The sequence below is a fragment of the Dermacentor silvarum genome, chromosome 3 (assembly GCF_013339745.2).
Source record: "Dermacentor silvarum isolate Dsil-2018 chromosome 3, BIME_Dsil_1.4, whole genome shotgun sequence".
Taxonomy (NCBI): domain Eukaryota; kingdom Metazoa; phylum Arthropoda; class Arachnida; order Ixodida; family Ixodidae; genus Dermacentor; species Dermacentor silvarum.
The window spans coordinates 27,554,293-27,572,943 of record NC_051156.1 but is presented as its reverse complement, the minus strand read 5'-3'; the positions used below and the strand labels follow the sequence as shown (position 1 = coordinate 27,572,943).

The window sequence follows — 18,651 nt, the reverse complement described above, 5'->3', positions numbered from 1 at the left end:
GACACTGGTGTGGCAGTTTTGAAGGAAACAAGATCAACTTGGACTGCACGAATTCTTGTGGACAATAGCTTCAATTCAACGTCGACAGAAACCTGCCAGTTTTTCAAAGCTTTCATTTCATCACGTATTTCATTTTGACCTGCTTCAATTCGTTTAACAGTTTCTAGGACACTTTTAAGCGTTTTCGGTCCGGGATTCGTTTCGATATCACCGGGCAGGAGCATTATTAGTCTGTTAATACATCGACAGCGTTGCACATATAACGCTCAAACACACACGTCCATTTCTCGGGGCACGACACCACAAAGAGACAGCGATTACTGGTCTTAAGACAAGTACAATCATTGAAATAACCAACCTGGAAGAACAAATTGGGTGAGTGCTCCATGTTTGAAGCGGCGTCGAGCCCCAGCGCAGTGCTCCGGGGAAGGCCTATAAATGGCGCGCATCTTGACAACCGAGGTGGTAGCAGCCTTCACCTCCGTGTGTTGCCAACCGAAGCAGGTCAAGTAACGGTGGCTGCGGTCAATATTCGGATCCATGTGTTGGCGGCGGCTTGTTCAGCAACGGTGCCCACTGTACGGATTCTTGCGCTGACAGGTTGATCAACTTGAAACATTCCAAGGCATTCCTGCTACTGCGCCTGTAGACAAAAGTACATTAGAGTAGAGTATTCCTGCTACTTAAAGCATCAGTAACACTAATGCTGGTGTAGAAAACTATAAATGAACGAAACCAAATTAAGCTTAAGCATACTGCACGTAGTAGTGACGCTGAAGTAAACAGTCGTAAAACTGTGTATGACGAAGCTGATTCTTTATTGGGCGAACATGTGCCCACAAAGGCTACACTCAAAGCACAACGAAAGCGGCGAACACAGTCGGCGGTCGTCGAAAATCTGATCAGCTGCGAAACGCGTCGGCTTTTATACCTGAGTCATCGAAGGTTCCAGATTAATCCCTGATGCCCGCGGGTCTTCCAGAAAGTTCTAGACAATTCGCGTCAGTCATACAATCAGATAACATAAGCGTCGGTGAAAACAGGCAACGGAAAGAATCATCGATAACGTTCTTGAAACTTCTGATACAGGCGCGTCCTGCGCCGAGCGATAACGTTTAACATTTGTTAGCCGGTGGAAAGCGGCCACCGGTGAAAGATAAACATGTATACGTGTCAATACCCTCCCCTTAAAAAGCATCGTCCCGATGCTACAAACAAGAAAGCGAAAACAAAACCACGCGTACAGAAAGGGACAAAAATAACAAAGCAACAAAGGATCTAAGTTCGTCAGCGGGCGTAGAAATGCTTAAGACGCACCACGTGGATGACTTCAGGTCGTGCGCAGCGCCGCTGTGATTGCGAAATACCGTCTGGCACGACCTCATAGTCCAATGCGCCAATACGTCGGATGATCTTATATGGTCCGAAATAGCGACGTAAGAGTTTCTCGCTAAGTCCTCGTCGGCGTAACGGAGTCCAGACCCAAACACGGTCTACGGGCTGGTACTCGACTTAGCATCGTCGAAGATTGTAGTGTCGGCTGTCGGTTCTCTGCTGGTTCTTGATGCGCAGGCGGGTGAGCTGTGGACCTTCTTCGGCACGCTGCAAATACGTGGCAACATCGATATTTTCTTCGTCGGAGACATCCGGTAGCATGGCGTCAAGCGTAGTTGCCGGTTTCCTTCCGTAGACCAGGTTGAACGGCGCCATGTGCGTCGTTTCTTGCATGGCCGTGTTGTATGCGAAGGTCACGTACGGAAGGATGGCGTCCCACGTCTTGTGTTCGACGTCGACGTACATTGCCAACATGTCAGCGATGGTCTTATTTAGGCGCTCGGTGAGGCCATTCGTCTGCGGGTGGTAGGCGGTGGTCCGGCGATGGCTTGTCTGGCTGTAGCGCAGGATGGCTTGAGTTAGCTCAGCCGTGAAGGCCGTACCTCTGTCGGTGATAAGGACTTCTGGGGCACCGTGACGCAGGAGGATATTCTCAACGAAGGATCGGGCTACCTCGGCGGCACTGCCTTTGGGCAAGGCTTTTGTTTCGGCGTAGCGGGTGAGGTAGTCCGTAGCTACGACGATCGATTTATTCCCAGACGTCGACGTCGGAAAAGGCCCCAGTAAGTCCATCCCGATCTGCTGGAATGGTCGGCGAGGTGGCTCGATCGGCTGTAGAAGTCCGGCTGGCCTTGTCGGCGGTGTTTTGCGCCGCTGACAGTCTCGGCATGTCCTTACCTAATGGACGACGTCGGCAGAAAGGCGAGGCCAGTAGTATTCTTCTTGTATCCTCGCGAGCGTGCGGGAAAAACCGAGGTGTCCAGCCGTTGGGTCGTCATGGAGAGCTTGCAGAACCTCTGGACGCAATGCTGAGGGTACCACGAGGAGGTAGTTGGTTCGGAGAGGCGAGAAGTTCTTCTTTAGGAGAATGTCGTTTTGCAAGAAAAACGACGCCAATCCTCGCCTGAACACCTTCGGCACAATGATGGTCTTGCCTTCCAGGTAGTCTGCAAGGCTCCTTAGTTCCGGGTCGGCTCGCTGTTGTTCGGCGAATTCGTCTGCACTGATGGGTCCCAAAAAAGTGTCGTCATCCTGGTGGTCCTGTGGCGGCGGTTCGACGGGGGCGCGAGACAAGCAGTCGGCGTCAGAGTGCTTTCGCCCGGACTTGTAAACGACGGTGATGTCGAATGCTTGAAGTCTCAGACTCCATCGTGCGAGGCGACCTGAAGGATCCTTCAAGTTAGCTAGCCAACACAAGGCGTGGTGGTCGCTCACAACTTTAAAGGGCCTGCCATAGAGGTAGGGGCGAAACTTTGATGTAGCCCAGATGATGGCGAGGCACTCCTTTTCTGTTGTGGAATAATTTGCTTCCGCCTTCGATAGCGACCGGCTAGCGTAACTTACAACCCTTTCTAGTCCGTCAGTTCTCTGCACAAGCACGGCGCCGAGTCCTACGCTGCTTGCGTCGGTGTGGACTTCGGTATCGGCGGTTTTCTCGAAATGCGCAAGTATTGGCGGCGATTGCAGGCGTCGCTTCAGTTCTTCAAGTGCTTCGACTTGCGGCGTATCCCACTTGAACTCGACATCAGCCTTCGTGAGACACGTCAGTGGCTCAGCGATCCGTGAAAAATCCTTGACGAAGCGCCTGTAATAGGCGCACAGTCCAAGAAATCTACGCACTGCGTTCTTGTCAGCGGGCGGAGGAAAGTTGGAGATGGCCCCAGTTTTCTGAGGGTCGGGGTGCACTCCAGACTTGTTGATGACGTGGCCCAAAAACAAGAGCTCCTCATATGCGAAGCGGCACTTTTCTGGCTTTAAAGTGAGTCCGGACGTTTTGATTGCTTGAAGAACTGTTTCCGGGCGCCGCAGGTGTTCTTCGAAGTTTGAGGCAAACACAACGACGTCATCCAAATAGACGAGGCAAGTCTGCCACTTCAAGCCTGCCACTACTGTATCCATGACGCGTTGGAAAGTCGCAGGTGCGGAGCAAAGACCAAACGGCATGACCTTGAACTCGAACAGTCCGTCTGGTGTTACAAATGCAGTCTTCTCCCGGTCCCTCTCGTCGACTTCGATTTGCCAGTAGCCGGTTTTGAGGTCCATCGACGAAAAATACTTTGCGTTCTAGAGTCGATCCAAGGCGTCGTCAATCCGTGGGAGGGGGTATACGTCCTTCTTCGTGATCTTGTTGAGGCGACGATAATCGACGCAGAAACGTAGGGTTCCATCCTTCTTCTTCACTAACACCACGGGGGACGCCCACGGACTCTTGGACGGCTGGATGATGTCGTCGCGTAGCATTTCGTCGACTTGTTGCCTTATGGCCTCGCGTTCGCGTGCCGAAACTCGGTACGGGCTCTGACGGATTGGGTGGACATATTCGTCGGTTATAATGCGGTGCTTGGCGATGAGGTTTGTCGAACTTTTGACGACGACGAGAAGCAGTCCTTGTATTGCAGGAGCAGAGCTTTTAGCTGGTCTTTCTTATGCCTGGGAAGGTTCTGGTTGACGTCGAAAGTTGGTTCAGATACTGTAGTCGTTCTTGCAGGTGCTGTGGAATCTGTGAAGGCGAAAGCACTGCTGGCTTGTACTATTTCGTCGATGTAGGCGACCCTGGTGCCTTTGTTAATGTGCTTGTATTCAGGGCAGAAGTTCGTGAGCATCACCCTTGCTTTCCCTGCACGTAGCTCAGCTATGCCTCTAGCGACGCAAATTTCACAGTCGAGCAATAAGTGATGATCGCCCTCGATGACGCCCTCCATGTCTGAAAGCACTTCGGTACCGACGGAAATCATTACGCTGGAGCGAGGCGGAACGATGACTTGTTCTTCAAGCACATTCAAGGCATGGTAACTTATGCTTGTATCCGGTGGTATCGAGTTGTGCGTTGAAAGCGTTATCGACTTGGACCTTAAGTCGATGACTGAACCGTGTTGATTTAGAAAGTCCATGCCCAGGATGACATCCCTCGAGCAGTGCTGCAGGATTACGAAGTTCGCCGGGTAAGTGCGGTTGTTTACCGTGACTCGCGCTGTGCAGATTCCAGTGGGCGTTATTAGGTGGCCTCCCGCTGTCCGGATATCGGGTCCTCTCCAGGCTGTTTTCACCTTCTTCAACTTGGCGGCGAACGCGCCACTAAAACGGAATAGTCGGTGCCAGTGTCGACGAGAGCGGTGACGTTATGACCATCGATGAGCACGTCTAGATCGGTAGACCGGCGTCTGGCGTTGCGGTTAATTCGTGGCGTCGGATCACGGCTGCGTCGGCTTGGTCTGCTGCTGCTACGTCGCGTCGGAAGGTCTCCTTTCTGCGGCGAAGTGCTGTCAAGGCTGTTGCTAGGCGGCATGCTGTTATCTCGTAGTGATGATTCGGGAATCGTCGTCGTCGTCGGCGGCGGAGGAGGATCTTCGGCATTGCGTCGTACAGCAACCGCACCTCCATCGGTTGCTGCCTTTAGTTTCCCGGGTAAGGGCTCGGAGATCGGCACCGGGTGGGACCGGTGTACTGACGGCGATGCGGCGAGATGTAGCGGCCCGGTGACGGCGAGCGTGAGGGTCGTCGTGGTTGCCACTGGGCTCCTGCGAGGTAGTCGGTGATGTGACGTGGTCGCTCGCCGAGCTGTGGACGTGGTGCGTTGACGACGAACCCTCATAGGCCCATCTCGCGGTATGGGCATCGGCGGTAGACATGGCCGGCTTCCCCGCAGTGATAGCAGAGCGGGCGGTGGTCGGGGGCGCGCCAAATGTCTGCCTTCCTTTGGTAGCTGCGCTGGGCGACGGGCGGGCGTGCTGGCGGCGGCGGCGGTGGACGACGGAACTGCGGCGTTACGGGGCCCTGGCGCGAGCGTGTAGGGGGGCCTTGACGACGGGCAACGGCGGCGTAGGTTAGCGCTTGCTGCTGTGGTTGAGGCGATGCCGGAACTTCTGGCACTTCCAGTGACCGCTGAATCTCTTCTCTAACTATGTCAGTGATCGAGACCACCTGAGGCGGCGACCTTGGACATAACTTGTGTAATTCTTTCCGTACGACCGCTCTGATCGTCTCTCGCAGGTCGTCGGCGCCTAGCGCTTGAGCTTCGGCGTAGTTGGTCAGGGCACGGCGGTTATATTGCCTGGCGGGCATTTCAAGAATCTACTCGATCGTTGGGGCCTCCGAAGCAAATTCTGCGACAGTCTTGGGCGGGTTGCGCATCAATCCGGCGAATAGTTGCTCCTTGACACCTCGCATCAAGAAGCGAACTTTCTTTTCTTCAGACATGTCGGGGTCGGCATGGCGCAAGAGGCGAGTCATCTCCTCCGTGAAGATCGCGATGTTCTCGTTCGGCAATTGAACTCGGGTTTCTAAGAGAACTTCAGCCCTTTCCTTTCGTACGACACTCGTGAAGGTTCTCACGAAGTTCTCACGAAATAGGTCCTAAGTCACCAGGGTGGTCTCTGTTCTCAAACCAGGTCCGAGCAGCGTCATCCAACGAAAAATAGACATGGCGCAGCTTGTCGTCGTCCCTCCATTTGTTGAACGTCGCGGTCCTCTCGTATGTCTCCAGCCAGGTTTCAGGGTCTTCAGCAGATGATCCACGGAAGGTCGGTGGCTCCCGAGGTTGTTGCAGCAGGATGGGGGACGCTGGGCCTGCCATTGGGGTCGTTGACTTGACCTTAATCGCTGCGGTCTTCTCGGGAAGAAGTCCGTACTCCGGAGGTTGGTTTTGTAGCCTGAGGCTAGCTCGATGCTCCGGGACACCGTTGGTCCTCTCTTCGGGGTTCAGGGTTGGATCACGGCTTTTCGGGGGCGTCCGCTGCATGGACACAAAAGCATCTCCACCAGATGTCACGTAGTAGTGACGCTGAAGTAAACAGTCGTAAAACTGTGTATGACGAAGCTGATTCTTTATTGGGCGAACCTGTGCCCACAAAAGCAAGCTACACTCAAAGCACAATGACAGCGGCGAACACAGTCGGCGGTCGTCGAAAATCTGATCAGCTGCGAAACGCGTCGGCTTTTATACCTGAGTAATCGAAGGTTCCAGATTAATCCCTGATGCCCGCGGGTCTTCCAGAAAATTCTCGACAATTCGCGTCGGTCATACGATCAGATAACATAAGGGTCGGTGAAAACAGGCAACGGAAAGAATCATCGATAACGTTCTAGAAACTTCTGATACAGGCGCGTCCTGCGCCGAGCGATAACGTTTAACATTTGTTTGCCGGTGGAAAGCGGCCACCGGTGAAAGATAAACATGTATACGTGTCAGTACATAATTAAAATTTATTAAAGCTTCTACCTACCTCTTTCTGTCTCCTGAGTTTTTGTGTTTTTTTGTGTGTGTGTATTCCGGGATCATCTCTCTCCTGCAGGCGGCGATGGATCCCGACCCCGTTGTACGTAGTCCCGACATGGCATTGCCTTCGACGTCGGCCTCAAGGAAGCGGAACAGCCGAGATGATGACACCGCCAGTGACAGCACTGAAATGTATACGGCGAGTAGCGATGACAGCGTGAACGGCTTCGTCCCTATGGCGAAGCGTAAGGCGAAGAGGTGGATCCTCGGTGGGTCTTCATCGCGCAGTACGTCAACCGAGAAGGACTCCTGTGGTCCGCCGTGCCACACTATTTTGTTTGTTCCCGTTGATTCTCCGGCCAACCTGAGGAGCATGAATAGGCAAGTCATCTCGGTGCGTCTTGAAGCTGTCGTGCCGAATCAATAATCCACATTCGATTTAATCACCATAAAAATGTGCTGGCCATAGACGTCGAGCAACCAGCCTTTTTGCATACCTTCCGAACTGTCACGGAGCGTAGCGACATCAGAGTCCGTGCTTACATCCCGCAGGACAGAGGCATGACAACGGGCGTCATATATGATATCGACGTCTCTATATCGAATGCTGACCTCCCATCTTTCATTCCCCCTCACCCCGCTCCCATGTGTAGGGTAGCAAACCGGTTGTCCTGAACTGGTTAACCTCCCTGCCTTTCCTTCTCCACTCTTTCCTTCCTTCGAGTGCTGGTCAAGCCAGCTGCTGACACTACGGACATAGTGCAAGTTAGCCGAATAGGCAACTCCCGTTGCGTCAAGGTGATCGTCAAAGGCGACTGTCTTCCTTCACATGTGAAGGTTGGTCATTTTCGTCGTGTCGTTCGAGCATATATTCCGAGACCTCTTCAATGCCACAAGTGCTTGAGTGGGGTATGTAACAACAAGCGAACTTGCCCGCGTTGCGCCGAACCCCACACAGCAGAGTCTTGCAAAGCGACTACCCTGAAATGCGGAAACTGCAATGGAGATCATGATGCCTGATCAAACGACTGTCCACTAATCAAGAAGGAGAAGAGAATCTTGAGGCAAATGGTGAAGGACGGCTCGTCGCGAAAGGAAGCGATAACGGCTGTTAAAAGACGACGTTCCCGTCGACGGCGCACTTCCACGAAAGAAAAAAGTACTGTTTTGCCCCCAGAGCGCTCCTTCATGCCACCGCCGCCACCGCCAAGCACCCAACACCTACATGGTCAGAAGAATACCGAGGCTCAACAAAAATCTGAAGCTGCTTGACCTGCTCTACCACTGCACACTTCTCAGAGGAGCGATAGCATCGACTACCACCGAGCGCTATTTCGGCAGCAGATAATCAAGCTGCCCAAGATGTCCAGGTCGTTGCTGTTCTGAGGTCACTGGTGAGTTTTATCCGCTCCCTTCTCAATACCATGCAAACGCCATCCGCTAAATGCGCACTGCAAATCCTGGACTCCCTTGAACCAGTACCTTGCGGGTCTACAGTAACAAGATGGCTTGCCATCAACAACCACTGCGACCTTTCCGGCAACAAGTCAAGTGCTCTTCCATACTTGAATGAAATGCCAGAGGTGTGCAGTCACGGATGTCAGAATTTCGGCACTATGTTTTTGAGAACAAGTTCCCGATTATCATCATTTGTGAACCTCATTTTTCAAAAAACAATTCGACTGTCTGGTTACGAATTATTTTTTTCTTCATCGTGCGTTGAACCAAGTCAAGTTGTGTATATTCGCAAGGAGCTCACTTATGTTTGACAAAAAGTGCAGCCTCATGACGAAAATCATTACGTATGTCTCCGTGTCAAAAAGAAGAAGGTTTCATTCACACTAATAGGCGCCTACCTATCACCATCACGTCTTTATTCTTTATTCATCGATTACCCCGCAGCGCCCAAAGGCGTTACAGCAGGGGGGTTACAACATGGAATAAAATACATCTTCATTCACACAATTCACTTGCTGTTCACTCAACCTATTCCACTGTTTGATTGTTCGAACAAAAAATGAGTTCGCATACATGTTCGTCTTGGCAGGGTACTCGAGGATTTTGCAACTATGATCAGTTCGTTTTGAAATGTGATGAGGTTTTCGTAGGTAAATTTCCCTATTAATTCCAGTTTTATTATAGTAAATAGGATATAAAAATTTTAATCTCAGTTTATTGCGGAGAGCAGAAACAGATTCCTATCCTAGCTCAGCCTTCATTGCAGTGATGCTCTCCCTCCTTCCGTACTGCCCCAAGACGAACCTGGCAGCACGGTTTTGTTCTAGAGCGGCAATGAAGGTTACCTCGGTGGGGTCCCACACAACACAGCCATATTCTAAGATTGGTCGAACACAAGTTGTATATGCCATACGTTTTAAATTCTCATGTGAACATCGAAGGTTTCTCTGAATAAAATTCAAAGCTTTACCAGGTTTGGCTATGATACTGTCTTCGTGAGGTTTCCACGAAAAGTCAGACGACAGTAGCGCACCTAGATACTTATACGTATTGCCTTGCTTCAATATTATGTTGTTCAGATGATACCGTGACTGAATTTGTTTTTTTTTTCTTTTTAGTAAATGAGATATGCAGACACTTTGCTATGTTCAAAGTCATTTTCCATTTAGTACACCAGTCATGAATAAGTGATAAGTTGTTCTGAAGTTCAATTGTATCATTCTGATGGACAATCTTTTTGTACACAACACAGTCATCCGCAAACAACCGTATAGACGATGAAATTCCGGCAGAAATGTCATTAATATAAATTAAAAATAATAGCGGACCCAGAACTCAGCCCTGTGGGACTCCTGACGTAACATCTGCATATTCGGAGCATTTTCCATTCAGTATTACACATTGCCTTCTTTGAGAAAGGTAACTTTCAATCCATTTAAAAACATCAATGTTTATGGTATTAAGCTTAAACAATAAGAGTGAATGTGATACAGTGTCGAAGGCTTTCCGAAAATACAGAAACACACCGTTTACCTGTCCTCCTGCATCTACGCTCGATGTTATGCCATGATAAAATTCAACTAGTTGTGTTGTGCAAGATAGTCCCCTACTAAAGCCATGCTGCTCGTTAAGCAGTACCTTATGCTCATTTAGATGATTAGTTATTTCTTTATATAAGATATGTTCAAATATTTTACACGGGATAGACGTAAGTGATATTGGCCTATAGTTACCAACGTCTTTTTGGACCCACCTTTATGTATCGGAACAACGTGCGCAATTTTCCAGTCGTGTGGTAAAATACCTGTCGATAAAGATCTTTCAAAAATAAATAAAGGTATATAAAAATTGGCCCCGCACAACGTTTCAGTACACGTGGAGAAATTCCATCCGGACCACTAGATTTACTCTAATCAACATCCTTCAATAGTTTTTCAATTCCATGAACACTAAGATCAACAGGAAGCATAGGAGAAATATTCATTGTAGGTGTATGAGTATGACAGGTGTGGTTGGGTAAGAAAACCGAATGAAAAAAGTTGTTTAGGCACGCAGCTTTATCCCTGTCTTCCGTAATTATCGTACTATTATAATTTAGCTCCTGTATTCCGAAGGAATCTGAACCACACTGTTTCAAGTACTTCCAAAACATTTTAGGGTTTGATTTCATTTTGTTGCTCAGCTCGGTGAAGTAGTTATCTTTAGCTTTTCCTATCTGAAGCTTATATTCGCGTGTAATCGTATGCAGTTTTGCAAAATGAGCGGCTGATTTGTTTTTATTGAATGCGTTAAACGCCCTCTTCCTTTTCTTGATAAGCTTTAGTATATGTTGTTGGTTGCTAGCGCGGGCGAAGAGCGAAGAGACCGTGACCCATGAATTCCAAACAAAGACTGAACTTTTTTTCTTTTCTCTCACGAAAGACGGGGAGGCGCGTGCGCCAACAGACTTGCGATTTAGGTGCTTGACGTGGTGTCCTTGAGTGGCGCTATAAACTAGCCATTCAAACGCGGGCCATTTATAGCGGCGCGCGGATGGCGTTCACTCCCTCCCCAGTGAGTGGCCGAACGTTTCAGGTCCAGTACAACGGTTCGCGTCCCACTATGTGTGCGCTGCACTGTTGTTCGAGAGGAAGTCGCAGTTGTTTCTTTCGTTGCTCTAACAAGAGTCGCGACAGCCGCGGGACCTTCAGAGTTCTCCATGTGAGACGGCTTCACGCGGTCAGTAGAGACTACTTCACGTTGACCGCGAATGTCCACAGTTAATTGCTTGTTTGTACGATGGAGGACTTTGAAAGGGCCGTCATACGGTGGTTGAAGAGGTCGCTGCACTGCGGCATGCCGCGCAAACACATGGGAGCAGGACCACAACTGTGAGTGCATGTGGACGGGTCGCGGCGCTGGCTGACGCGGCGGTATGGCGCGAAGCTTGCCCATGATGTCGCGCAGCCGGCTTGCGTAGTCGCCAGTAGGTACAGGGCTTTCATCTTCACAGCGCGTAAAACATTCGCCAGGCAATCGCAGTGCTGTTCCATACTCCCAGCTCGGCGGCGCTGCAGCCAATGTCGGCTTTCAGCGTTGTGCGGATACCAAGACAGACGAGCGGCAGTGCTTTGGTCCAACTGTGCCCTTCCGTACTGTGAGAGCCACATTCAACTGGCGGTGGAAGCGCTCCACCATACCGTTGCTCTGAGGATGGTAGGCAGTAGTTCTGATGCGAGAGGTGCCCATCAGCCGTGTTATGCTGGCAAAAAGAGCCGACTCAAACTGTCTGCCGCGGTCAGTCGTAACTGTGGACGGCGCACCGAAGCGAGCCACCCAGTTGTACAGAAAAGCATGGACGATTGTATCAGCGGTGATGTCTGCGATAGGCACAGCTTCAACCCAGCGTGTAAATCTGTCCACGCAAGTAAGTAAATATGACTGACCATTACTAAGTGGTGGCGGTCCGACAATGTCCAAGTGCACATGCTCAAATCGTGCGTCTGGCACTGGGAACCTCGCCAATGGCGTCACGGTGTGGCGCTGGACTTTGGAGCGCTGGCAGGCGATGCACTCTCACGTCCACTGCCGGACGTCTCGATTTATACATGGCCAGACGTACCTTGCAGTCACTAGTTTTTGTGTCGCCCGAACTACCGGATGTGCCAGCTTGTGCAGCGACTGGAAGACGGTACGACGAAGGCCAGAAGGAACGAAAGGACGAGGGTTGTCCGTTGATACGTCGCAGCGCACTCGGTCTTTTGAGCCGGACACAGGTAACGATTGCAACTTCAGCGCGGTTGTTGTTGTCAGTAACTGACCGAGTTCTTGGTCAGCTTGCTGAGCTGCCACCAGCTGAGTCAAATCAGTTCCTTGGGAAAGGCTAAGGGCGTTCACAGGACTTCGTGACAGGGCGTCTGCGACCACATTGTTGACGCCGCTCACATGCCGAATGTCTGTAGTGAACTCGGATATGTAAGACATCTGACGTAGCCCACGGGCTGTGTGCGTTCCTCTGTCCGATGTCGGGACACTCAGGGCGTACGTTAGAGGTTTGTGGTCTGTGAGCACAAAGAAATCCACGCCTTCCAGGTAGTGACGAAAATGTCAGATGGCGGCATAGATAGCAAGCAGCTCTCGGCCGAAAGTGCTGTAGCGCTCTTCTGCAGGGGTCAGCTTTCTCGAGAAGAAAGATGTCGGGCGCCAGATTCTGTTGCTCAGCTGCTGTAATACTGCGCCGATGGCTGTGTCTGAGGCATCGACCATTATGCACTGTGGTATGCCTGGTTGCGGATACACGAGCAAAGCCGCGTTTGCCAAAACCTCCTTGACCCGATGAAAAGCGTTGCATGCTTCGTCCGTCCAAGTGAGGGTCCCCGCTTTGCTCTCCGCAGTTGTTAGTAGTCTGTGCAGAGGGTAGAAGATAGCCGCGCACTGAGGTACAAAACGACGATAAAAGTTCACCAGTCCAACGAACTCGCGGAGCTGCCGCTTAGTGTTAGGTTTCGGGAATTCTCGCACAGCTTTTACCTTTTCCGGGTGGGGACGAATTCCGGCACACGATATGGTATGGCCCAGGAATGTCAGCTCGGGCACTCCGAGCTGGCATTTTGCTGCATTGACGACGATGCCATGTGCAGAGAGACGTCGAAAAACGGTTCGCAGGTGTTCCTCGTGTTCAGATGGAGTGGCCCTAGCGATAAGCAGATCGTCCAAGTAAACGTGGCAAAAATCTAGACCGCGTAAGACACCGTCTGTAAACCTCTGAAAGGTCTGTCCAGAGTTGCGAAGTCCGAATGGCATTCGAAGAAATTCAAATAGGCCGAAAGGTGTTGCTATCGCGGTCTTCGGGACATCCTCTGGTGCCACTACGGTGGTGGTGCCAGTCTGGTGGTGAAGGTATGCCTTCACGAGGTCCAGCTTGGAAAATATTATAGCACCGTGCAAGTTCGTTGTAATATCATGAATGTGTGGCACAGGGTAGCGGTCTGGTACAGTTGCTCGATTGAGTGCCCGGTAATCACCACATTGTCGCCAGTCATTTGATGCCGGTTTTGGTACCATGTCAAGCGGAGACGCCCAAGGGCTTGACGAGGGCCGAATGATACCAAGCTCGAGCATATGATCGAACGCTTGGCGTGCCAAACGGAGCTTCTCAGGGGACATGCGACGCGGTCTGGCATGAACGGGAGGACCAGTCGTAGATATATATATATATATATATATGATGGAGCACGTCATGCTGAGCCGCAGTGTCCGCCTTTGCTTGGCGCATAAGTTCGGGAAACTCGTTCAGTATTGCCACAAAGCGAGATGTTCCGGCTGGTCCGACCAAGGTAGGGCTTAACGGAGGGTGTCTTGAGGGCTTGCCTTGCACTGTTGCTTGCGACACAGGATCATATAGGCGTCGGTTGCGCACGTCTACCAAGAGGCCAAAGTGACGGAGGAAATCGGCGCCCAGGATTGCAAATTTCACATCAGCAAGTATAAAAACCCCACTAAATGTTCTTTTTAGGTCTAGGTTGAGAGATAGCGAGCGATGTCCGTAAGTAGCGATCGTTGTGTTGTTGACTGCTTGTAATGGAGATGAGCTCGGGCGCTTACGGTCAGCTGGAGACGCAGGGATAACGCTCACCTCTGCGCCTGTATCCACAAGGAAACGGACGCCACCACTGCGTTCGGTGAAGAAGAACACTGAGGGGCGACTTTCCGTCGATATTGCAGCATTGGTCGCCCTCAGTGCTGGCCTGTGGCGTTTCCCGGATAGCCACAGGGCGCAACACATTTGCGCGCAGCATCGCCATGTTTCCTGTGGTACCAGCACCAGCGGAGTCGCGGCTGCTGTGGTTGTGCACTGCGCTGCTCCAAAGGGCGCGAGGTGCGTGCCTGCAAAGCTGCCACTGTTTCGGTGAGGCGCGCGATCTCTTCGCGAAGCTCGAGGAATTCGTTGGGAGAGGGGGCAGAAGCACTCTTCACTTGCACGTTAGCGACGGAGGCGGAGGGGTTTGCCGCTGCCATGATGGCGTCAGCGATGGCGGCCATCTTGCCGATATCCTTTTCAGCCACCGTAGCAAGCGCCACGCGCACGTGGCTGGGGAGACGCTGAAGAAATATCTCGCGCAGTAGCGTGCTGTCGAGACCTGTAACGCTTCCGACAAGACGCTGCATGTGGCGCAGAAGTTGAGATGGCGTGCGGTCGCCAAGGTCCGTGTCGTTCAGGAGCTGCCGTAACCTTTCGAGTTCGGATGGTGTGAGGCGTCGAATGAGTGTCTCCTTCAAAGTTTGGTAGGTGTTTTCCGCAGGTGGGGCCAGAAGCAAATCGCGGACCTCGCTGGCTGTAGCTGGCGGCAAGCTACTCACGATGTGATGGTAGCGCGTGAGGTCGGCTGTGATGCGCCGGGCGGCGAATTGTGCCTCGACTTGAATGAACCAGAGCTCGGGGTCGGCGGGCAAAAAGGGGGGCAGCTTCAATTCGACTGCAGACACGGTAGGCGCGTCGATGTCACTGTGCGTGTTCATGTTGGGTCACCACAGTTGGTTGCTAGCGCGGGCGAAGAGCAAAGAGACCGTGAGCCATGAATTCCAAACAAAGACTGAACTTTTTTCTTTCCTCTCACGAGACACGGGGAGGCGCGTGCGCCAACAGACTTGCGTTTTAGGTGCTTGACGTGGTGTCCTTGAGTGGCGCTATAAACTAGCCATTTAAACGCGGGCCATTTATAGCGGCGCACGGATGGCGTTAACTACAATGTCTTGTTACCCATTGCTGTTTGTGCTTTTTAAGCCGTGAAGAATCAACATTGGGGACATGTGCACTTACCAGCTCGAGTAACATATTTTTTAAGTTGTCCCACATATCATGCACACTACGCTCCTCAGATAAGCACTCAAAAACAGAAAAGAAATTACCAAGTTTCTTAGAAATTGCATCGTAGTCACCCTTCTCATAAAAGTAGAACCTTTTACTCGTAGATAACTTCGCACCGTTTTTTTATTTTCGAATAACGGCAACAACAGCAAGATGATCGCTAATTCCCGGAATGACAGTCACATTTCTTACGAAATCTGGCGAGTTACGAAGCAGTAAGTCTAACACAGCGTCATTGCGAGTAGGATCGGTAACGTACTGCCTCAGACCAAACGTGTCCACGATATTTTTCATCGCAAGGTTCATGCGCTCGCCAGAACTTGTGCACGTATCATTGCACCAAGATAACCCAGGCAGAGTAAAATCACCCCCAAGAAGCATCGTCTGAGCTAAGGCCTCGGTGAGAATTTGATATAATGCTTGCACTGTTCTAATATCTGAGCTGGGCGAGCGATAAACGACTCCAACAGTGAACGTGAAATTATCAAATAGGACTATTTTGCACCATACAGACTCCAGTGCATTGCACTCGTAATCAATTTCTGAAGACCGTAATGATGAATGAACAAGCAAAAAGACACCCCCACCAGCAGTGGACCTATCTTTGCGATAGACGACGTAGTTTTCTGGAAACACCTCACTATCAGCAATTGAAGGCTTTAACCAAGATTCAGTGCCAAGGACTATGTCAGCGTGAACACTTTCTATCAACCCAGAAAGCTCGGCTGTTTTGTTTACTATAGTTCGGCAGTTCACGATGACAGCAACGAGTTCTCGACATTGGTACTTCTGCTTTTTTCTAGTCTGTCACTGCCAAAGTAATGGAACGACCTTCTCTTTGTCTTCATCCCACCTGAAAGCCCTGCCGTTGATGAAATGTTTGTCCAAGTTCAGTTTCACTTTATTGTTCTTATCTTCTCTTTTTGCCTTAGCGTATTCCCATAACTTCTTTCTTGTATTTCTTGTTTCAGATGAGTAATCTTCGCCTGCGCTGTACTGCGAATTCTTAAATTTTTTAGCGTTAAGAAGTACCGCCTGATGTTCTTTATACAAGGAAAATTTAACAATAATCAGTCTTTTTCTATTTTCGTTATAGCGTCCTAAGCGGTGCGCCATTTCCAGAGACCCGAGTTCAATTCCAAGGCTCGTTTTGCAAATCTTCTTTACCATAGCTTCGGATTCATCCCATGATTCTGAGGGTTTATCGTCAACACCATAGAAAACAAGATTTTTCCGGCGACTTCTGTTCTCTAGGTGTTTGTTTTCTTCTGCAAATCTTTCACCTGTTGCATGAGAGGCCGTATTATAGCTGCCTGTTCGGTAACAGTCATACTGATGTCCTTTATCTGCTTCTGAATTTGGCTAAGAGTATTTTTCACTTCCATCAGTATGTTCTCATTCCTTTCGAACCTGGCTTCGATGCCGTTTAACTTTGAAAGTAAGGTTCCCTGCCCACTTTGCAAACATTGCAGCAATTCCATCTCCGGTGTGTTGGTAGGCCCGGGATTTAGTTCAACACCGATCCCCCGCGAGAATTAGCAACACAATCAAGTAGATAACTCTGTTGGAAAATAAACGGAATGCCTTCAGACGCAATCTGTGCATGCTGCATCCGCGATTTTTAGTACAAACACTTGGCATCGTGGGAGGAGCCGGCAACGCACACACTAGCATTTGCGATTCAGATGTATAGTAATGACTAACCTGCACCAGCAACAGCGGCGTCAGCGTCATGTCGGCAAGTGTGCCGGCTCCAAATCCCACGAAGCCATGGTGTCGAATGCCTATATAAGCTCGATCGGCATCACGTGGGTCCTGTTGGTCGAAGCCGATTGGTGTTCTGCTGCTTCGAGACGAAGCGCCGAAACAAGGGCCAGAGGTACCTGCACCAGCCACAGCGGCGTCAGCGTCATGTCGGCAACTGTGCCGACTCCAAATCCCCGACTTGATCGACTTGATCGATAGAGACTAAACGACATACTCACGAAAACTCCAGGTCCTTGGATAATCATGGGTGACTTTGACGTTCATCATACACTTTGGGGAAATTTCAGGACTAATCAATGAGGCCCGAGTCTAGTTGATCTCGCTGCCGAGCACGGACTGAGCGTTTTGAACGATGGCACCCCGACTTGTCTCCGCGGAGTGACTTACAGTAGCTGTTTGGACTTGACATTAGTGTCTCATAGTTTACGTGCTAAAGTTCAATAGTTCACAGACATTGAAACTCATGGCAGCGACCATATGCCTACCTATATTAATGTCAGAGGCTTTGACAGTTCTATTTCGCCTATGCTGTCAAGACAGATTGACTGGAAAGCGTACCGACTTTCGATCGAGACAAGTGCAGACATGAACATCACGAGCCCCTTGAAGACATTATCATACAAGCGCTGCAGGCTTCACCAACGACAAGACAGGATGTATACACCATCGACAAGACGCACAGATTTCGACCAAGAACTGGACAGGCTTTGTGCGATCCGCCGACGGGCCAAGAGACGATATAGGCGTACTAAGTCCATTTATTACTTGAGGGAAGCCCGACACAAGAAAATTCATCGTGAGATGAACAAACTTCAGGACCAACGATGGAAGAGCTTCTGCGATTCCCTGGAACCTCGCAAGCCGATATCCCCCGTGTGGAGTACTCTTCAGGGTCTTCGATCACTTCCACAACAACGTCGTCCCTTCACAGCACTCGCTCTACATCAAAGTCGACCAGAGCTTGAAGTCGCTGGTGATTTTTGTGCAAAGGCTACTGGTTACGTCGGTCTACTGATGTACCTCTCGCTACATGACGTCCCTGTCACGAGAGATCAAAGTATGGAAGTGCCCTTCGCTATGCAAGAAATGCAAGCGGCATTGGCTACGGGCAGGCGGTTGTCATCATCCGGTCTCGATGGGGTAACCTACGCTACCTTAAGGCACCTGAGTTCAACAGCGCAAGGCTGTTTGCTGGATATCTTCAATAAATCTTGGCATGACGGCATAATCCCCGACGAGTTGAAGTGCAGCCGACTGGTGCCTCTACTGAAGCCTGGAATGTCTCCGCTGGACCTTACATCGTACCGACCGACCGCACTTTCGAGTTGCATCGGTAAGGTCATGGAGAGGATGTTGCTGACACGTATGGAGTGGTACCTTGAATACTATAACATCTACCCTCATGCTATGGCTGGTTTTCGACGTGGACGGTCTTCAATAGGCAACGTCATTGATCTTGTGACCTCCGTGCAGCAACAAAAAGCTATGAAGTGTCTCTCTGTGTCACTCTTCTTAGACGTAAAAGGTGCCTACGGCAACGTAACCCACGAAGTCATTCTCCAAGCTCTTGAGGCTGTAGAACTTGTAGGCCACGTTTTCAGATAGATTAGCAGCTATCTCTCAAGGAGATCGGTGTTTGTTTTTACAGAAGATGGCCCGACAACTAGATATATTGTGGGCATTTATTGTGCACTTCTTCATCATCTGTACATTATCATCATCGTGCGTGTGCCCCTAATCTTCATCGCGCGTGCGGGCGCATCATCATCAGCGTGGACTGTCGAAGGCTGTTCGGGCTGGTTGTGGACGC

At 50.5% G+C, this 18,651-nt stretch overlaps 2 protein-coding genes across 2 annotated transcripts in view; one reads left to right on the top strand and one right to left on the bottom strand.

Moving 5' to 3' along the window:
* LOC119444271 (sodium-dependent serotonin transporter) overlaps positions 1 to 18,651 on the top strand; it is a 444,718-nt gene that overhangs the window by 50,149 nt on the left and 375,918 nt on the right. The window lies entirely within an intron of this gene.
* On the bottom strand, positions 13,943 to 16,808 carry LOC119444272 (uncharacterized). Its single transcript, XM_037708696.1, has 2 exons — positions 16,779 to 16,808; positions 13,943 to 14,479 (listed from the first exon to the last, which is right to left on the bottom strand). The coding sequence occupies exons 1-2, from the start codon at positions 16,806 to 16,808 to the stop codon at positions 13,943 to 13,945; spliced, it is 567 nt and encodes a 188-aa protein (XP_037564624.1).

Bases quoted from the DNA above. Each gene is read 5' to 3' on its own strand.
- LOC119444272 (XM_037708696.1), bottom strand. From the start codon at position 16,808: ATGACGCTGACGCCGCTGTTGCTGGTGCAG. The intron at 14,480-16,778 runs GTTAGTCATTAC...CAAACTTTGAAG, and splicing joins CGCCGCTGTTGCTGGTGCAG to GAGACACTCATTCGACGCCT.